The sequence below is a fragment of the Vanellus vanellus genome (assembly GCF_965231255.1).
Source record: "Vanellus vanellus genome assembly, chromosome: 2".
NCBI classification, from domain to species: domain Eukaryota; kingdom Metazoa; phylum Chordata; class Aves; order Charadriiformes; family Charadriidae; genus Vanellus; species Vanellus vanellus.
Window position 1 is genome coordinate 155,742,080 of NC_138906.1, and position 22,960 is coordinate 155,765,039.

Below are 22,960 nucleotides of genomic sequence, written 5' to 3' on the forward strand. Positions count from 1 at the left end.
TGGAACTAGAGGATCTTTAAGGTCCCTTCCAACCTAAACCATTCTATGATTCTATGAATCTCCTGCTTCTAGGATGGCAATTCTGCAGCGTCCCAGGGCAATCTGTCCAAATCTCTAATATGTTAGAATGAATACAGTGTTTTAGTATTTTTAAAGTACAGATCTGAGTTCAAGGTAAACTATTGTACAATCTCAAAATATTTAATTCTACTTCCTTGGACACCGTAACTTTCAAAGTTGAGCAGCACTTTATCACCTTTAAGACTAAAAAAAAAACATCCAACAAAGAAAATCTGGTGGTAAACTCCCAGTTTTCTATATACTGGTTTTTATCAATAGATGTGAAAGTACTTTACGAACATGCACATGCTATGATGTTGAAAGCTGACAAGTGTAACCATGCAAATGCACAGAACTTCCAAGCCAAATGATGATAAAAGTGAAAGGATTAATGTTTTAGTCCTACAGACAAAATTACTTAGCTGTACTCCATCCAAAGAACCATTTCATCCTTTAGTATTCACACAGCACCATGACTGCAGAAGTCATTTATGGGAGCAACAAGCACAAACTATACAATAAAGTCTCCAACTCAGTTTTCCACACTAAATAGCATTAGGAATTCAATGGAATTCAATGAAATTAGGAATTCAGTCGAATTAGGAGAAAGTTTGGAATGATGAAAAGAGCATCATTATAAATATGATGTGTATTTCTATATACATCTGTAGAATACTTAGAATTACTGTCAAGACTGGCTAGAGAAGAAAGGATAATGAAAAGAAGAGTGCATACGTAGGATTTAGACGAATAGAAAAGAATAAACATTATCGTATATACTTGGAGCAGAGGATTCCAAACTGCACAAAAGAATGTCACCATTGCTGATTAGAAGGTTAGCAGATAAACAAAACATAAGTGACTTGCATAAAATCATATATCAGTTCAAAGGTAGTTCTAAGATCATTAAGGTGTCAGCTCAGTGTAATGCAATAGCTACTTAAACATAACTGATCAGAACTACTCACATATATTTATGCTAATTGCTCTTAAATACTATTAAAAACCATTTATTCATCTGTCAACTATCATATAGAAATGATAACAATAACTTGTTCAATTAAAACATCCCCTATAAAATTATTTCTCATCATATTTTAGATGAGGTTATATTTACAAAACTCTCCAACACTTTTAAGGTGACAAGCAATCTATCCTTCTTCAAACAGACACCATTACTTTTCAATAGCATATTATTTACTTCCCTCAGCCAGCAAACAAGGTACCAAGACCTTCAGTATTTCTGAAAGCACCCACTGGTTCCAAGCGAAGGACAGTAAAGTGGGTATTTGAGGAAGAATTTGCTTCCAAAGAGCTAAACATTTCCAACTGCAATTAATGCCAGTATGAATTCCAGCACGAAACATTTCATCACTTATTTTCAATATGAAAGGATTCTTTTGGAATTAACCACAGATTTCAGGAACTTGTCTGTCTTTGTGCTAGCTAAATGGTCTTCATCAAGGTCCAACAAAAATTCTCTTACTTCGTTTCAAGCAAATTCTTGTTTATCTTTTACTTATGAAGTCAGCTGAAAAGTATCATTAGAAATGTGTAAGAAAGAATCAAGTAATTTGTTCTATTATCTTACCATGCCTAAGATTTTTTTTTAAAACTGATTATAGTAGTTAATCAGTAGAATTTATGCTTCACCAGGATTTTCCCAGCTACAGAACAAAAGTCTTAAAGCAGGCAAAGAAATGTGGTAGTCTTGAAATCTGCCAGTCACATAATGAAGTACAACATTACTATCAAATCCTTCAAAATAGCATGCTTTAGACAAGGGGAACATGGCTCAGTCTCACTCCAACAAACTAACTTACTCCATAGCAGAAAGGTCCATGTCCACCTCTTCTCCATTCATCAGTGGAATCTTTTTCTTCTTATTTCTATTAAAAAAGAGAAAATAGAAAAAAAAATAGGTATTAAAAAAAATCATACTAGCAAATATATGTTTATAAATGGAGCTTAAGCCTGCAGAAGTACTCTCTGTGTATTTCACCACACTGAAAAATAATGCTCTCTCCAGCAAAAAATATTGACAAAGTTGAGCTGTGCATTAGGTTTGTTCAAATAATAATCACCAATACTTTACATTGGTTTAAACCTGACTCCCACCATTTTTACAATTACACATAAGCATACAAATTTGAGAAGCAGAAGTCAAAGTAGTTATTAAAATGCATTAGGAAACTGAGAAAATCTGTTTGGGAAGTATGTTACTTGTCTTGCTCATTAGCTTTAGTGAACAGCCCCTGGCACTCTTAACAGAAAAGGAACACTGTGGGTATGCTTCATATATGCCTTCACTTGAGGTACTCCCCAGGCCTACATTTGTCTTCCCTCTAATTTGTCTTTCCATTCAAAGGCATCTTGAGCACTTTAATTAGACTCTTCATTCGACATGTTCTATAGAAATAAGCTCTTTATAAAACTTTTATAAAATTCAAGACCTTTCCTTATGATTAAGGGATAAAGGGTTTTTGCTGCCCATAAACAGTAGTAAATTCTATTTTCCCCCCTTACATCACAGGTAAATCTTATTCAGTAAGATTAACAAAATATAAACACAAAATTTAAAAAGCATATATTTATCACAGTGCACTATATGCTTTCATATATCCATACTAGAAATATTTGCAGTTTGTATTTTAATTCTTACCTTCTGCTTTTAGAATGGCAAGGTATATCATGTTTAAGACTGTTTTCTTCAATCTGCAATGTATGGTTGAATGATCCATCAAGTTCTTGCACTGTCACCTTAAGAGGACCCTTCAAAAGATTTTGTTGGTAACATTAGAATTATACTTACTAATATATACACCACACTTGTATGTGTAGCTAAAATATGGAAAATCAACCTTACCACATATTTCTGAGTCCCAGGAGACGTGTAGTCTTGTTTTATTTCCAATTCCAATACATTTCGTTTTCTATTAAATGCAAAGCTACCGTAAAATTTTACCACTCCACTCTGATCACTAATAAGCAGTATAGGAATTCTAGTGCATAACGCAATATAATTATAGAACTATAATACAATAGAAACTTAATTCTCAATGTTTTAACTCTTTACACTTGCTTTATGCTTCTTTATTACTAGAATATCCTATCCCAACAAAATCAAGAAATGAAAACACGTTCATTCATGAACTTTCAAAGATTTTTTTTTTCTTTCAACTGTTCTTTAATGTATAATCATGTATCTTATGGAAAAAACCTGAAGCACAATGAAAACTATCTAGTAAGAAAAAAGTCATTATGAAAAACTATATCAGACCCCACCACATCCAGTGTCCTCGGCGTGCTCTCAGAGTAATTGAGTAAGACTTCAGTGATTTCAATGTGATTTGTTTTACTATATATTTCAGTTAAATAAAACCCAGGGGAAAATGTAGACATTAGCTTCTGTTTTCTACCCACGCTACATTTAACTCAATTATTTTATTGCAGTTTTTCAAACTGAGTCATTGTGAGTATTCGTGTATGGGTGTGTGTATAAGTTCACATTTACATGAGAGTATACAATACGACTGATAAAACATAATGATCTCACTCTGCATTTTTATCCCAGGCAATGATTTCTTCAAGTCAACTGTTCCTGTGAATAACTTCATCATTCATTATTTGTATGACAGCCATTACTACACTTTATTGACAGTAAAAACTAAAGCACCACAGTGAAGTATTTTAGTCTAATGCATGCTCCCAACAAGGCTCTGACAATATAAGACAAAGGCAAGAAAGGAAAACCTGTTCTTTCATGTCCTGACGTTTAAGTGAGGAGCTGCCGGATTCAAAGAGGCTTCTTATTGTACACGCATTATTAACTTTTCTCTCAATATATGGTCATTTGGCTAGATATCTCAGACTGTTCTGTTCATGGTGGCTGCCTTTATAAAGGTCTGCGACTTTCTCATCAGGTACAGCTCAAGGCATTTTTAGTGGTTTCTTCAGCACAAGGTTTAAACTCAGCATCAACACAGCACTCAACAGCATAACGTAGAGCTAGTTAACAGTAATAAGATATCCTCCCAAACAATACAAAGACCTCCTGTGGTCTTACAAGGTGGAAAATCTACTATGACAAATGTAACAGTGTTTGAAGCATGGTAAGGAGGTTGCAACCAAAGATTAAACACAAATTACAGTTAACAGGATCAGCCTTGGGGCCAAAGTCCAGAGAAGCTGAAAAATCCCCAAATCTGAGAGTTACAATTCTTCCTTGCTTACAAAGTAGATGTAGTTAAGATTCACCCAGCTCCAATAGTAATGCTAACTAGATATAGCTGCAGCCTAATTATATGCACATACAGAACCCCTATCTTCCTCAACTGCTTGGCACAGCTAAGTGTGGAAATTAGAATAATGTGTATTTATAATTTATTAATACTTTTGATGCAGATAAAATATGAACTTCTTATATTACTCTATAAATATTAATTATACAGTGTTTTTTAGTTAATATTGAGATGCATGAACATTAAGTCAGCTCAAATAAATAATATCTAAATTTAAATACCAACTTTTGTTTTCTGTTAGAACAGTAAGGTATGGTTTTGCTGCAATCATGTATGAGTTTAGCCTGCAGTGATGTTAATTAAAACTACCAATTTAACCTGTTAAATGGAGCAAATTTAAATTTACCATCATGTCAATCCAAAATAAGAAACCTTATTTCTTGACTAATATCACTGAATTTTGAAGAATCGACACACAGAAGTTTATTTTACCTGCAATTGTAATATTAACACAAGCTACCAAGCTATTAAATGTTACTGTATTTTAAACTATCAGTCTGTGCTTTAGGTTACTTACTTCATGGTGATTTACTGGAAATCACATCTTAAAATGCACCAGACTATAGCATTTTCCATGTCAGACTTCAGCATATTTCTATGGGCAGTGTCCTCTGGAATCCCTTTAGTATAATTTGGCCTAAAATTCCAGCAGACTTCTTGTGCTTCTTTCAAAGTAAAACTTCAAATCATGAAATCCCTTCTAGTAAAGAACACCCAAAAAAACCAGCATACTCTTAATGAATATCAAAGGAGTGTGAACCTGTGGCTCAAAACTATTTCTAATTCAAAGAATAATGTACTTCACTGTTTTAAGCAAAGATATTTCATACCTTTCTTCACATTCCTTTAATAGTGCCAATTAAAAAAACAAATTCATTCCCCATATTAACAATCCAGACGAAGAATAAAAAGGATACACCCACTGCTTTATTAAAGGTTGGATGTCTTTGCCAGAGACATTTGAGATAGACTTCAAAAACCCAGATGTGGAAACCAACATCTGACTCCACATGTGTGACTGGAACTTTTGTGATGAAGCAGTGCTGGCCAGACTCAGCAACTTGTTGAAAACCTAAAATGATAAAAAGTTATTACTTTCACTAAATACTTCAATACATAAAATAAGCTTTTCTGTTTAGTTGCAGCTGAATTGAACTAAAGGCCAATAAACTCATTCTCTGATAACTGTCCTCAAAAAAAGTATTTAAAAATAAAGACATTTTAGAAAATTATTTGCTTGCCCATACCAGAAATTGTGATTTGCAAACACAAATGTATTTTTACTTAAGGCAAACCATCCAAGATGCTGAGAAAAGCTCTGAAAACCCAGCTTCTTAACATGAGAAATTTTAATGGTAACAAAATTAAACTAAAAATGTCATCTTTGCTCATCACTGCTACAGGTACAACTTATCATGCAGTTTTTTAACAAACAGTTGAATTCAAAGTGTAATATAGAAACAATTTTTGGCATCCATTTTCGAGTTCTAAGATCCTCTATACTTCAGAACCATAGAATTTGTAAGGTTACATCACTGCAAGCAGGTGTGGCCTTTATTTACCAAATTATAATACGGAGGGTAAGGAGTGTGTTTTTAATCAATTCTTTCCACCTGAGCTTTTTGAAAGAACCAACTTCCTCAGTTACATATACACACACAAAATCCATTAAAAGACCATCAGCTTTCAAAAATTATCTAGAGTAAACCAGATCACTGACTATATCTGCTTTTTAGAAATAAAAGTCATCAAGTTCTCTGCTTTGCTATTCCTTTTTAAAAATTGCAAAGAATAATTAAAAATTATGTAAGGAAAACTTTAAAAAAAGTGCATCTGATGTATTTTCAACCTGACAACCGTTTATAATAGCTCTAGCACAAGCACATACATGTTATCCTTAAAAAACAAAACAAACAAAACCAAAAAAAACCCCAAACCAAACCTGACAGAAGAAGGTACCAGTCAGTTTCTAACTGGGTGTTTGTTTATAGTTCCCTATCTTTTTTAAAGCATCTCACAAAACATATTTAGTAAAGAAGAAAAACTACAACTCTGCGGAAGTTTACCATTTTAAAATAAAACGTCAACCTTATATTCAACTGCTTCTTCTAATATAAAGATCTATGCTGCCTCTAGCACTGAAAATTTTATACAGTGGAGAGAACAGAAGCTGGATTCTCATTACTTTCATTATTTATACTTCGAGTAGATTAGCTCACAGCAACACCAGTTAGGGTCAGTAAAACAGGTCCTCAGTGTTAACAATCAATCATAAAAACCCAAAGCAATGAAATACTTTAACATTACAGAGAATATGCAATATATAAAAAGTATTACAATTTATGTATAAGAATAATAGCTAACCTTATCCTAATACAAATCACCTATGTTTTATGTTCTTTCTATCCTGCTAAAACTGAAAATACAAATGGAATTCTATGAAAACCTATTTTGTTCTTCTTTAAATGCCATTTAATGAATAGAAATGCAAATAACGACAAAAACTTGTCTATATTCCACATAATCATTTAAATAGTTACCTGTAACATGAACTCCATGCTAATCCTGTTCTCAATCAGTCTCATAACAAGATGCGCTTTACACTGGAACATAGTGTAGTATTCCCAGGAGAGTGTATGAGGGTGTTTGATAGAAAAATGTAAATGTGATGCAGGGCTGAAAAATAAAAAATAATAATAAAAAAAACCCAACAGCTCTCTATTTTGCATTTTATGGAATGAAGCTTAAAATATACCTTAGCAACCAAGATTAAAGCTGCACCAGCAATTATTTAGGATCTCTTCTACTGCTTTAAAGTTTTAATTTATAACATGCTTAAAATGACCACACACTTGTAAAGAAAGGTAACATGGGTATATGTACCTGGCACACAGTAAGTACCGTATAGAGAATAACGACAGGTAATACACATGCTGTGTATGAATTGACATTCACCCTGCTCCACTTCCATTTAAAAGTGACTGTACATACAGAATACAATTGAATAAATAATTGTGGCAATAAAAGAAAAGTAAATTTTTTAAAATTCACAGCAGATTTTCATGTGATGAGCCAAATGAATTGCTTGGTTTTTATTTTAGTTAGCAACTTTATGCTTCCAATACTTTGGCAAACTGATGTCTTCTAAATCAGATAACATGCCAAGGAAGACTAGGCAGAGCATCATGTTACAGCTGCCACACTGTTTCCATAACTTGAACTACCTGTGGTGCTCCTTCACACATACCCTTTGGGTCTATAAGCAAAATATTTTAAATGGTTTGATTACATTCCATATCAGAACACAGACAGATGGTGAAACCCTGAAACTTTTAAAACCAGAACTGATTTCTGGATAGCCTTAGTGGCTGTACAGCAATAAAACACCAAAAGACTTAATTTTTATGGGCTTTAAAATTAATTTTTTCCACCAAGTTTTATATTTCAGAACACAAACATTCTGATTTATAGTCCAGTTTCAAAGTAGAAAATTAGCTGTAACACTTTACTTCTCAAGAAAAATAAGACCTTTTTGCCCCTCTTCCAATGATTTGAGAAGTGGCAATAATTAGTAGCCTGACTTCATTTTATTGATGAACCAAGGCTGCGGCAACTGTATTTTGTTGTGCTATGTTTTTTCTTGCAGTTCTTTTCAGTGGACGCTTGAGTTTTCCATGAACAAATAACAAACATCCTAAGAAACTGGACCCACACCATGTCAGGCCAACTTCTTAAGCAGCAGAACTGCAGACTTATATTATGTTGGCTAGTGGAGAATCACAAATTAGCCATTGCAACATAGAAAATGCTAGCTACTTGAAATTTCTGCGCTCAAAATTTGATTCTTCCCCTTTGATTCTTGCTTACAGATAACCTAACTAAACCTTTTCAAGATGGACCAGGCACTTGATTTGCCCAAAGACTTTAGAAGAAGACACTGCAAGACAGAACGGAATAATTCATGATAAGCACTATAAGCCTGATCTTTCATATCAGCTACCTCAGGAAAAAACTGACCTTCCAGAACCTTCAAAGACCTGTGAAACAAACCATTTTAACTGACCAATCTTTCTGTGCAGTTAACCGATATATGCCAGCAAGAAGTGTTCTACCAGGACAGGACAAGCACTCGTCTCCTTGTCTGCAGCTCTTAAGATTTCAGGAGATGGCAAGAACCAAGGTAGCTGCAACACCTTAATATCTTTTTCCATCCTTCTATTTACATGGAGACTCCCTTGACTTTAGTCATGAATGTCTATTTAAACATCTTATGAAGATACAAAAAGAAAAGTACTTCTATATTTAAGGAAGTACTACCCTTCTTAGGTAGACTGAGTATATGAATAAGAAGGTACTTAGGTTTACTATGTGCTGTTTCTAGTTGGTAAGCAATTGTTAAAGTTCTTATCAAAATTGTCTTGTTATTTTGGATACTTTCCTATTCTGAGGTAGGGAAGGGTTAGCAACCATGAAAGAATTGAAACGCAAGGAGGAAACTGAGGTTGTGGCTCAGACATTATATAATAATTTGGTTTCAGTATAAAACTATTTATCCAGCTTCAAATTATACAGTTGATTGACTTTGGTAAAATTCTTTTCTTGAAAATTACAACCAAGCCAGCACCCACATTCCTGGCCTTCTTAAAATTTAAATAAGTGTTGATTGATTTTGGTACTGGTTACATTATTTAACTGCAAATCAAAACCGAGACAAGTTCATTCAATATTAATACATTTATTCTGATTATATTTCTCTTCAATCGTTAGACTTCTAAAACTTTTATTGAATTGGCACCAAATGAGAATTAAAATTAGTAATATGGACCAAGAACCTTTCTCAAAGTGAAAACTGAACTAGCTCTTCCATGGAAATTTATAATGCTCACATTCTCGAACACACTCTGGTTGTTCAATGTAAACCTGTCAATATGCTTCTTCCATTTGAAATATTTCTACAAACATTTCCTGATGTTTTTAATTTTTACAACAGGGTGGTACCAGCACGATCAAAGACTTAAGAGAACCAAAATTTGACGGGGGAGAACACAAAATGAAAACGTAACAAACACAAAGCTTTGTTTTGAAACTTTCATCCACGCAGCAGATAACCTGCAGTTTCCTTCCTTTCATTGTCCCAAGCTCTAGGATTTTTTGTTTTAAAATAAATGTTCTGGAGAATAGTGTTTGTGCTTAACTAGACATAAACAGGAAGAATCTGAGACACCTGTGTTTTGCACAGAAATTAATTCATGTGTTTATTTTTTCACAGTGATTTCTTTGCATATTCAGCTTCTAATTTTGTTGAAAAATGAGGTTATTAACTAAACTAATTTTTTTCTTCATATTATTATTAATTGGGACTGCTGTAATGCAAATATGCTTGGCAGGAAACCATATCATAACAACCACAACAAAGCAAAAAAATACATTGGAGAGAAATGTCCTAGACATCATTAGGAAAATACTTCCTTAAATACAAATCATTTCCCTGAGTCAGGAACATACACCTTATTTACACACAAGGGAACTTTGCAATCTACAAGAAACAGCAAGTTGTAGCTTATATTATATTAATTCGAGGCCTCTAACCAGTGGTGTCCCCCAGGGGTCAACACTTGGTACAATTTTGTTTAAGATATTCATTGATGACCTGGATGAGGGGACAGAGTGTATCCTCAGCAAGTTTGCTGATGATACCAAACTGGGTGAGCTGGCTGACACCCCAGAGGGCCGTGCTGCCATCCAGCGTGACCTGGACAGGCTGGAGAGATGGGCAGAGAAGAACCTAATGAGGTTCAACAAAAGCAAGTGCAAGGACCTGCCCCTGGGGAGAAAGAATGCAAAGCACCAGTAGAGGTTAGGGGCGGACCTGCTGGGAAGTAGCTCTGAGGAGAAGGATCTGGGGGTCCTAGTAAACAGTAAATTATCCATGACCCAGCAATGTGCCCTTGTTGCCAAAAAGGCCAATGGAATACTGGGCTGCATAGGGAAGAGTGTGGCCAGTAGGTCGAAGGAGGTCATTCTCCCCCTCTACTCTGCACTGGTGAGGCCACAACTGCAATACTGTGTCCAGTTTTGGGCTCCCCAGTTCAAGAGGGACAGGGAACTGCTGGAGCGAGACCAGCAAAGGGCAACTAAGATGATTAAGGGATAGGAGCATCTCCCTTATGAGGAAAGGCTGAGAGAGCTGGGACTCTTTAGCCTGGAGAAGAGAAGGCTGAGGGGAGACCTTATTATGGCGTACAAGTATCTGAAGGGTGGGTTGAAGGAGGATGGAGCCAGGCTCTTTTCAATGGTTCCCAGTGACAGGACGAGGGGTAATGGGCACAAGTTAGAACACAGGAAGTTCTGTTCAAATACACGGAAAAACTTCTTTACGGTTCAGGTGACAGAGCACTGGCACAGGCTGCCCAGGGAGGTTGTGGAGTCCCCTTCTCTGGAGATTTTCAAGACCCGCCTGGATGCATTCCTGAGTAATGTGCTCTGGGCAATCCTGCTTTGGCAGGGGAGTTGGACTAGATGATCTCTAGAGGTCCCTTCCAACTCTGAAGATTCCGTGATTCCGTGATATTTAAGTGACATTATGATTATTAACAAGTCATAATACGATGAAGTAGTGAAACAGATGTAGAAACAGAGTCTAACAGTGATACATCTCACAGAGGAAGGATACATTCAAGAGCACCAGAACAGGATTTTTTCAATTATTTGTTCTCAAATCTAGAATACATACAATAAAACTAATAAAATTAACAGTTACAAAGAGACTTTTCTTTTAGCTAATTTCCTCTTTTTTAACATGTGCCCTTTTTCTCTAATTTCATCTCATCCTACTAATCTGAATTTAGTTTCTCTGTGTATGTTGCCAAATTGTAATGCTGCCAATTGACAAGACAGACAAGATCTAATTCAGTACCCCAACTTTTCATTATAAATAGACACCATCACCAACAGGACGCCTACAATTAATGCTGCTAGCTGTAACTTGCTTTTCAGAGGTATATGTAACAAAAGCATCTGCTTCACAGTACAGTGAACTAAATCAAAATCCATTATCAGCAGACATGCAAAACAGAGTAATGGCTTGGCATACATACACAAGTTGCACCTGTGACTGTCAACATGGTGGCTGTCGAGCATTCACCTGGCTGGGAAACTAGCCAATATGTCCTATTTCTGATTTTTAGAAACACTTTCTTCTTTTTTTTCACCTCTCAAAAAGATCACTATTCAAATTTGAAATGGGCTATTTGTACACTCAATTCAGCTCTAAATCCAGAGTTTTAATTTTAAATGAATAAAACCTGGATTTGCATGCACTCAAATGCAAGAGAACCACTGCTGCAGACAATTTCAGTTGTATTCTCATAATACAGGGATTTCTGCTGCAGTAAAGATTTTAAGAAATTCACATATTCTCCCACTCCACCTACATATACTCAACCTTACAGTTTTGCACATGCTGTTCCTGAGTTTCCAAAGGGCAACGCTTTGTGAGGGGCTGTGTCATAACTAGATTAATTTATCCAAGAAAAGAAAAACCCAGCCAAAGGCTGTCATTGAAATCTGGGTCAACTTACTGATCTGACTTGTAGTAATATTTTTCTATCTCCAATGGTTAGCACTACTCAGTGGGTAGTACAGGAGTATCATAAAAGAGGTAGGGGGAAAATTCCTAATCTAGCAATACTGAAAGCTACAGTTATTGGGAAAATACAAAGCCAGACAGTTCACAGTTACCGATGGTACTTCACAGATGACTGATCTAATACTTTTTTTCCAATTGATTAAGAAATCTCAGTATAAGATTGCAAGGTTGTAACAGAAAGTGGAAAGAAAAAAGAGCAAAGAAAAAGAAAACTGATGATACTGTAAAAAGCCTAAAGGTTAGTAATCACTCCAGAAATAGCTCAGGTCAAAATTCTGGCTCCATATTCTCTCTTGTCCTCTTACTAAAAAGTAGTTTCATAACAGCATTAAAAACATTCATTATACTTCATTCTCTTAAAGATTTACAGTAAAAGAAAAATAAAAACACAGTGATACTATATACTCAAGATGTACTTTGTGAGACTGGTAATACACATGCCTTGGGCAGCTGAAGATCTTCAGCCTTTGGCCTTGTGCTACACAACACACCCAAGGCATATATTAATGGCCCCATAAAACATAGCCTGTAATGAATTGCGGCTTAAATAAACATACTTGTCTTTCCTCTTTTCCTCCTCCGAATATTGGATGCAGTAAAACTCCACCAGTCTTCAGTTCATATGCCACTATTTGATCTAACTCCTGAAAAGTACAACATACATAAGCAAGCATAATTTCAAAAAGTAGAGAAATTATTTAAAGAAGACAGGAAAGCTTTTCATATCATTGTTCAAGCCATACTTCCTAATTAAATTTGTTTACAAACACAGCATGGCAAACAATAATAAAACAGTAGTAATTAGTAGTCAGTACTTGTTCTGGGTCTGGATTGTGGGTCAAATTTTTAACTACAATATATCCAAAGAGTATAGTTGTTTAATAAATTAGTTGTCTCTGATCAAAAGAAGCAAAGGCGACCACCATTTCCTTGCAGTGGAAAATAATACTGGGTATACCTACACAGTAGACTGCAGCATACAGCTCACCTTGACCCATGCCCAAGCCAGACAGAATCCAGCTCTTGAATGGGAACATGTGTTTGAATTTGCATGGTGCTCTGCACCCACGTTAACAAACACACTTCAAGGCAGGATGTTTGCATGGGCTCACTATCACCCAACAGTCAACACAGCTTTCGAATCAAATCGGGTCAGCTTAAGCACAGGGAGAGTGAATTGATGTCTGTCTGCAATCCAATGTTAGTGAAGGAATTTTCAAATGTTGATACGTATTGATATTTATTGATTCATATCAACTTACACATATTCATATATTGGTAATACATGGAAAGCAGTAAGGGAGGCTCTGACAGTAGCACCCCTTAGTTCTGTGTGGAAGCATTTAGCTAACTCATAGAGAAGAACATGAGCAACTAATATCCAGAAGCAACTTTTCCTGCACGCAGCGGTGAACTCTCAAGACAGACCTTCATCCAGTTTTGCTGCTCTCTATAGCACCCACACCTTTAGCACAGACAACACACAGCTGGTGAGCTGAATGTACATTAGGCAGATAAAGATATGGTATTGGGTCCTCATGGGAGTAAGGGATGTAAAAGGAGCCCATGGGGTTTAGGAATCTAGTTTTTGGAATAGGAAGTCAGAGAACGTGATGAGAGGAAGAAGTTATACATCTTTCTATGACTGGAAGTTACACAAAGAATGAGGAGTGACTGCTGCTATCACTAGAAAGTACCTGTCTTACAGCATTATATTTGGAAATGTAAGGTATAGACAGAAATTTCTTTTCCAAGAAAAGAAATCCCTTCAACAGGGATTTTTTACTGTTTCATTGTTTTATTTAGTACTTAAATGATACTAGAAATACCCAATCCACTATTGATCCAAGCTAATACTGGAGCCCTTCTGAGCTATATGGATGGCCATCACAGCATAACAAATTCACCAAACATACCTCCTTACGTATCCCATATTCTATTCTAAGCATTAAAAAAGTACAATCTCTTTTGACTTCTTTCTGGTTTTGTGCAAATGCCCAAACAAAAAGGGGAAAACTATCTGCACAGAGAAACAATGAAAATTATTTATAAGACTGCCACGAAAATGTATTTTGATTAATATGTTTGGTGTTTTTCCTTGCAGCAAGTGGTAAAAATACGTCAGTTCTAAGTTTTGTCACTACTAAACATTTCTTCAGATTGCAGTGCAAAACTATATTATAGTCTGGTTTTATATTGCATCTTCTTTGATCCAAAATGTCTGAAAGATATAGAAAATACTACTATTATGTTGTTACCTGTTTAATCCAGTGGCGATACTCATTAACACCAAAGGTTTTTTTCATCCAAAGGCCATAAATATAACCAGAGATTCCCTTTAGTACCCATTCATCTGACCTATAATAAGAAAGAAGCATGAATTATAGCACTTCAGAAAGTATTTTGTAAGGGATGGTATTTTTGACCAGCTCAAAATAGCCACCAGTTTCAGCAGGTTATATAACTTCTCTAAGTCAATAGGAGCCTGATGAGCTGTGAACCAATTTATGTAACTTGGCACCTGGATGGGACCGATGAAACTGAAAAGCCAGAAAAAACTGAACTTTTACCACAGAAGCCCAGGTTAAAATATAAACCCAAACTATTTTAGCTGAAACAGTGAAACAGACACTAAAGTTAAAACAACTGCTAATCTATATGATCTCAATTTCTTGATAAACATCTCAATGCAATGCAGAAGATTTGGACAGCAAGTAGACAAAATACCTAACTCACAATTCAGTAGACACCCATTTAAACACCTCTTCCGAGACTTACATTCTAAGAGAGAAAAATATGGACAAAAACTACAAAATGATCATGAATTAGAATTCTAAACATAAGAATGACGCACAGGGTATGATGAAGTGAATAAAATAAAGACCTAAAAAAAGGAAGTCATTCTGAGGGAGGAAAAAATTGTCTTTTCCATGGAAGTAAGCTAGAAATAAGGAAGGGAGCAAGAGAAATTATAACAGTAAGCAAACATCAATTTAAAACCTTGTTGATTTTGGTTTTTTTTAAGCCAAAGATACTCCAGGACACACACTTTTGCCACAAAAAAAAGTAATGGGCTTACTGTCCCTGGTATATAACACGTATGCAGAAGGCTTTAAAATAAATATGGATCAGAACTGCAAGAGCCAGTTGGGGGAGATTTTCTCAGAGATGGAGTTATAGGCAGCGTGCCACCCCAATGAATTTGCCCATTTGACACTAATTTCTGCATTCCCCTCCCCAGACTTCTTCATAATTTATTAGTTCTGTGCTCCACAAGTACTTCCTATGCAGGCTACACTTCTTCATCCCAAATATCTGACAGAAATTTACTGACAATACAAAAGAGTCTGCCTCCTAAAATTTCCAGGTGCCAATGCACACTGCAACATTCAGTAGCAATAATTTCTGAGAGATGACATGTTCAATCTCTAAGGTCTTTGGAACCTTCATATCTCACATTGTCCTTTCAAACAAAAAAACCAAAACCAAAACCAAACCCCATGGATTTTCATTCATTGAGCTGGCTTTATTATTTTTCCTTTTTTTTCCCCCCTTTCTTTCTTGTACAGTTACTGTTTCACTTATTCTTCTGATAAAATGCAACATGCAAATTAAAATTTGAGTTTCCTAGATTTTCCCCATTTTCTAGAAGTACAATGGTAAAATACTTACCATGACATTCTGGATATAAAACATCCAAAGAACTGCTGGGCCAGGGCCTGTGCTAAGCACCTCCTTGTCAGTGGAGTTTCATCTATAATCATTGCGCTGTGTAAGAGATTTGTGCTGGACACCATAAAAAGAAAGTAATACAATATGAGCACCAGCTCTAAAGAAACAAAACAGAGACCTTGCTTTAAAAGCCAAATCAAATCAAATTATTCCTTCACTGGCTTTCCAATGAGATAGTAACATCTTTTTTTTAATACCCTTCACCCAGGCAGATGTAATTATCATCTGTCTGCGTAGAGCCACAGTAGTTTGTTTTAACTGGTGAAACTCTCTTGGATTCCTGGTACCCTATCCTATCTGAAGAAGAATAAAACATAATCAAGTTTCTGCACTTAATTTGATCTTAAATATTTCATGCATGGTGTTTCTAATTCAGAAAGAAAACCACTGCCAATTTTTTCTTAAAGAAGATAAAAATCCAACATCTTTATAACAGATACAATTTGAACTGGTGTTAAAAGCCTGTAATGTCAACAAAAGCCAGCCTTTTCAAAGTAGAGAGCCCAAAACTCAAACTACAAAAATAATAAGAGCTTCATGTATTTCTCAATAGTCTTGGATCTAGAGCTTCTAGGCTTGAGGATTTAGAAGGTGTAATTTTCTCAAATACTAACCTGAAAATACTCATGGATGCATAAGCAGCTACTTCAACATAAGCTTCATCTACAAAAACAGTCTTGAAACAGGAGTATGGATAGCGGCAGGTAAGAATTTCCTCATAAAATTCAAACACCTCATGAAGGTATGATGTGGTATGTTTGAGCAATGGGAGAAGTTGTGGTAAGCAAAAGTGAGTCACCTACAAACAAAGGAAAATTTGGTAGAAGACTGACTAATATATTTAAATCCATAAATATCAAGTATATTACATAACTGAAAAAAAATTCCACAACGCAACAAAAATATAGGTGTTGTAAATTTAACAGAAAAAAGCATTTTCAAGACTATCACGGCAGAAAAGTACAATAGGGCGTCCATCTCAATTGTGAGAGGAAAATAATTTCTAGCAGACAATGCATGATAACAGTGTCTACCTAGTGATGTCTATCATTTAAAAACACATTACATTTTTCTTTGATTTTTCAATCCAATGTCTTTTAGAGATAATATTTTTCTTTTACGCAGTAAAGAATTAGCTAGTTTCAAATCAATCAAGCAGTGCTACTCTTTGGAAGACTTGTTACAACTAACACTACAAGTAACCTTTGCCATTTCTGTTTTTTCCACAGACTTATGATGCAGCCAACCACACTGACTTCAGCAGTGACACAGGAACCAAGCTGATAATGATATGTAACTTCAAGTCAGCTCTATAGAAGACAAACTACAAATATTTATCGGTTTGGGCTTTTCAAATATCATCAACTGATTTTCTTCTCAACAGCTATTATTTTTCACAAGTATGTCCCACCAGTAAAAGTTAACAGAATACCATTGCTGAGAACTAAAATTTGATGTCTGCCTTCGGAAACTTAGCTATTTCCCAGTATTTTCTGATCATTCTTTCAAAAGAAGAATATACAGGCCAGTCTTTACACTAAACCAGTTGGTAACTTAACCTGCCTGCCAAGTCCATCCTTAATCAACCTGAAATTACAGATGTAAATATAAACTGGTAGACTTCAACATTAGGCAATAATCTGTTTGGCATGAAAACTTAATGTCAAATTTAGTTCAGTAGCCTGCTCAATTGTGTAGCAATAATTTTCATCTACAATGTGCAACAGGATGGGTTTAAAGGTATTTTGAGAAATATGCTTTTACCAACTCCAACTAAATTAGCCCCATAAATTACGGCATAAATGGAATTACTACTCATTCAAAGGCTTTACTTTGGAGGTGAACTTAAATACAGGCATTACTAGACAAGTTTTATCATATAATTGTACTAATGGAGGTTGTATCTAGACACATCCATATTTGACCAATATATACTGGTTGTAACATAAAAACAGTCACTAATTATTTAAAAAAGAAAAGAAAATAGAGGCCTCTATGAAGATTATTACCTCATGCATGTATGGATCAACAAGGATTTCAAAAGGTCCTATAGCCAAGGAGATGTTAGAAGCTGCAGTGGGAATCGTCAGCATGTAATGAAAAGTCTTCTTTCTCATATCATGGGTATATACAGTTTCCACCAAATCTCCATTTGAAACAGCCACCATTGCAGCATCTACAGTATACTCAAGTTTCCAGGTACACAACTCAGAATATGAATCAACACAAGGAAACCAAAACCTAGGGAAGTCAGGTTTTGGGGAAAAATGGTTAACAATTATAGTCTCTTTTTCACAGATTATTTTTCTCTCAAGTTCTAAACTACATTCTTAGATACCTTGAATGTCAACATAGTGATTACTACTATACGTTAATTTTATAAGGCACAACACGTTTCTTTGCTGTTACTACCTGCTGAGCTATAAAGACTAGAAATCCTAATTCCTAATCATTAGATGCTACTTCACATTAGGTTTAGATTTTTTCAAACTTCTAAGAATTCAAAGAAATTACTTGTATTTCCTACACCCTGAGATTAAATACGAAATACAGTCTAACATTCAAAGATAGTTTTCTTACCTTGTAGAATTTTGATAACCACATGAAAAGACATGAGCCCCTCTTTCTGCCATGCTGCCCTCCATGTTGGGTACCACAAAATGAAGACCTCCTTTTGGCTGGTCCAGAGAAAAGTTTATATGCACCTTCAGGACTTTTAACTCTGCAGCACCAAGACCGAAATTGAAGTAAATATACACAACTTACATGAAAGTTATTTCAGAATAATCATTCTGATTTGGACTCTTGGTCTTTCAAGATCATGTGTTTACTTCGTTCTCATGGACCTCCAGGTCCACTTACAAAGCACAGCTCAAAAGCTTACAAAACTGACCTCTTAAGCCTTACCTACAGGATATGAATTTATAAGAATCTTTATTAATTAATAAAAACTGAAGTTGGAGTTACATTTCATCTTTCAACTCCCATCAGTAAATAATCTTTATATGCTGATTGTACCCTAACCATGATTTCCTTTGTACCTTGCTGAAATAATTTTCTACAAAAATTGCACGTAACAGGCACATTCTTTAAAAAACATGTTATTGACATTTGCAGTTTCTTAAAATCTCTTATTATAGTTAAATATTTTCTTGTAACTTAAGCGTCTTTGCTTTGGTTTAGTTTCACAGAAATCTCACCTACAAATAGACTGGCAAAAAAAGAAATTCAAGCATATGGTGAAATTTATCCAACAAGTCTCACCATATTTTGGCATTCAAACTTTGAAAAGAAAAATTATACCTGTTTGAATATTCTTCCCTTCTAGGCTTGCAAGTAAGACAACAGGAACTTAAACAAAAGTTAGTGTCTTTCCCATTAAGGTGTATCTGACAACACTGTGTGAGTCAGCTTCATAATACAGTTGCTGTTATTCTCTCACAGGTCTTACAAATCCACAGGAAAAACTGATAAAACCGTGTAAGAAAACAATACAAGAAACTAATAAAATCCATTCAAGAAAATATTCAACACTGGAGAGTGATTTACTTGTTCCAGGATCTAGCATACCAGTTTATAAAGTAATCTACTTTTCACTATGAAATAAATTTTAAAACGACCATTTGTAAAAGTGAGACGGGAAAAAATTAACATAGCTTTTTGAAAAAAGATGTGTATAAACATATCCTTGTAAATTATTTTCTTTGTTGGATCATATATACTGTTAGCAGCTTCAGAGTTACAATTGGCACTCAGTATATTCCATTACACGCACTTCCTCATGTATACTTCTGGCCTCATGACCACTCAAGAGTTGGTTTGTAAAGAGTGTTAAGAACCTTCCAACCACTTCTCCATATTGTCAAGAAGCTTGAAATTGTTTTTCAGACTTCAACAGGAAAGATATGGATGAAGAAAAAGGAAACAGTAACAATCGTTTCATAAAATAATGTAATGTTACTTCTATTTACTTAAATCTACTATCTTTGTGTGCAAACTTGTAGCTAACAACTCAATGACATCTTAAATTAAGCTTTCAGTACAGTCTCTTTACTTTACCATCAACATGTTTCCACAGCTCTGAGGGAACCTTAATGCAGAGTTCTCCATTTCCAGCATCTGGATCCACAGCACTGACTGCGGCAGCATAGGCATTGGAAAAATAGTTGAGATTCCTCCTGTCAGAAATACCCAGTTAATTCTTAAAATACACGCTGAACTACCAGAAACAACTTTGGAAATTATATGATTTCTATACTGAATTTCATGGTGCATTTTCAAGCAAGTATTTTGTTTTGTTTTTACAGGAGTGGAGCAAAAAAGGAGGAGTAAAGATTACATTTCAAAAATCAGAACTTAAAACTAGGCTCTTAAAGAAGTGATCTATGATCAAAAAGACTTAAGCAGTAATTCTCCCCAATAAATTAAATGAGAAATGCTCAGTGTTCTTTTCTTCCCAATAAGAGTAATATTTACATTTATTGGAATAGAAATTAAAAATTCTCTTTTTTTTTTGGAAAATTTTGGTTAAAGTTTATATATTTATTCTAAAGATCTGTCTTGATGATGTCTCCTCATATATTGCAGTGTTGCTTTTATGTTGCTATTCTAAACATTGTATGATTTTAGCTTGGCAATGGTATTTTTCCCCTCTTAGCTTGATGGCTAGGAAGTTTTATTTTATGCACTTGTAAACATCACATAAAATATTAGATACTAGAGTTTTGGCCTTAATACACAAACACAGAAACATGTATTGTACTTTTTAGTCCCCAGAAACAATTTTTTTTAAGTGTTACCATCACTCATTTATTTAGGATGTAGACACAAACTTTTGTAATCAGGTTTGAGCTGTTTAAGCTACTATATCTTAGCTGCTAATTGACTATACATTTCATTTCAAAGTCATACCATTACTTCAGTTATGATGTAGATACCTGTTTCCTATTGAAATAAGCAGGAACATGCATATGTCCACTGTTAATGTGGCTATGAGCAGGATGCTATTTTCTTATCATTTAATGCGACTATGTTCAAATACTGGAGGAGGATCAGTCAAGTTCAAAAATAACCCTGCACCTGCATCTTTATGTGACAGCTTTTATACTTGTTCAAATGGAGTTCTTTAAGTTCTTAAACTGTGTAAAACATGGAGCAAAACCTTTCTGAATTCTAATCCTCTAGTACACAGAGCTCTTGAAAAGCTTGCACAACTCTACAACTGAGGACAATGTGTCTGAATTGCTTATCACCATTTTTTCCAGAATTTAGGTACCACTGATGATTCTAAGCACTGTGGGGGCAGAGCCATAATCAAGCATAAAGCTACCATAGAATCACAGAATAGTTTGGGTTGGAAGGGACCTTTAAAGGTCATCTAGTACAACTCCTCTACAGTGAACAGGGACATCTTCCACTTGAACAGGTTGCTCAGAGCCCCATCCAACATGACCTTGAATATTTCCAGGGATGGGGCACCTACCACCTCTCTGGGCAACCTGTTCAGTATTTCACATGCACTGCAAAAAATTTCTTCCTTATTTCTAGTCTAAATCTACCCTCTTTTAGTTTAAAACCATTACTCCTCATCCTGTCGCTACAGGCCCAGCTCTCCCCATCTTTCTTGTAAGCCCCCTTTAATCCAGTTGCTAAAGGGGGTCTACAGGAGAGCTGGGGAAGGACTTTTAACAAGGGCATTGTTGTGGTTTGGCCTCAGCCAGCAACAAAGAACCACGCAGCCGCTCACTCGACTCCCACAGCAGTGGGAAAAATCGGCAGAAAAGGGCAAAACTCGTGGGTTGAAATATTATAATTTAACAGAACAGACAAAGGGAAGAAGAAAGAAAAACAATAACACCGATAAAGGAATATAAGAACGCGATTACAGTACCACCGCGCAGCTCACCGACCGAACCCGTACCGCCGCAGCCCGCCCCCGAGTGGCGACTGACTTCCTCTCCCCGGCTAGCGCCTCTTATAGCTGGGCATGGGTCACGTGGTATGAAATACTTGCCTCCCGTGCCGGCTCCTGGGGGAAATTAACCCCATCCTTGCCGGAACCAAGACAGGCATATAGTGACAGGACAAGGGGAAATGGCTTCAAACTGGAAGAAGGTAGATTTAGATTAGATATTAGGAAGAAATTTTTCATTCTGAGGGTGGGGAGACACTGGAATAGGTTGCCCAGGGAAGTTGTGGAAGCTCCATCCCTGGAGGTGTTTAAGGCCAGGCTGGATGGGGCTTTGAGCAACCTGGTCTAGGGGGAGGTGTCCCTGCCTATGGCAGGGGGGTTGGAGCTCGACGATCTTTAAGGTCCCTTCCAAACTAAACCATTCTATGATTCTGTAAGTACTGAAAGGCCACAACAAGGTCTCCCTGGAGACCTCTCCAGCTCTCCAGGCTAAACAACCCCAACTCTCTCAGCCTGTCCTCATAGCAGAGGTGTTCAAGCCCTCTGATCATTTTTGTGGCCCTCCTCTGGACCTGCTCCAACAGGTCCTTGTCTTTCTTGTGCTGAGGGCTCCAGAGCTGGATGCAGCACTCCAGGTGGGGTCTCACCAGAGTGGAGTAGAGGGGCAGAATCACCTCCCTCCACCTGCTGGCCACGCTTCTTTTGATGCAGCCCAGGATACGGTTGGCCTTCTGGGCTGCGAGCACACATTATCAGCTCATGCACAGCTTTTCCTCCACCAGTACCCCCAAGTCCTTCTTGCCAAGGCTGCTCCCAATCTCTTCATCCCCCAGCTGGTATTGATACCAGGGGTTGTCCCAACCCAGGTTAGTGCACTACAATGGAGTAAATTAACTTTTGGCTGCGGACTCCTCTTCTATGGAATCTGAAGTCCACATAAAGCAGACATGATCTAATTTCAGCATTTTACTTTCATCTAACCATTCTCTATCCACCACCCACAGAGAAAACAGCATTCAACCCAAATTACAATACCTTACTTGGAAGAATGAAGGGTAATTAACTATGCCAGCATCATCCTTTAAGTCTAGGTATGTCAAACACTATGCTTATATTCCTAACCTTTCACATCTAAAAAACTTTGCTAAAATGCTTAAATATATCGAGAACATATTTTCATGCAGTTCTTGATCTTTGGCAATAATAGTGCACAAATTCCTTGGCACCACTACCAAGACTGAGAATGTTAGGAACAGTAAACTCGTCTACTTTGCTTGGAAGCTTCTGAAAATAGGACGTGAATAGTAA

General features: G+C 36.1%; 1 protein-coding gene across 1 annotated transcript in view; it reads right to left on the reverse strand.

The window, feature by feature from the left end:
- Positions 1–22,960, reverse strand: part of TAF2 (TATA-box binding protein associated factor 2) — a 66,166-nt gene that overhangs the window by 33,624 nt on the left and 9,582 nt on the right. The window contains 13 exon segments of the mRNA XM_082479992.1: positions 1,884–1,949; positions 2,723–2,832; positions 2,927–3,041; positions 5,279–5,433; positions 6,902–7,037; positions 12,567–12,574; positions 12,576–12,653; positions 14,268–14,367; positions 15,682–15,795; positions 16,356–16,540; positions 17,751–17,982; positions 18,322–18,463; positions 19,801–19,919. Of these exon segments, the coding sequence (XP_082336118.1) occupies positions 1,884–1,949; positions 2,723–2,832; positions 2,927–3,041; positions 5,279–5,433; positions 6,902–7,037; positions 12,567–12,574; positions 12,576–12,653; positions 14,268–14,367; positions 15,682–15,795; positions 16,356–16,540; positions 17,751–17,982; positions 18,322–18,463; positions 19,801–19,919 (1,560 nt within the window).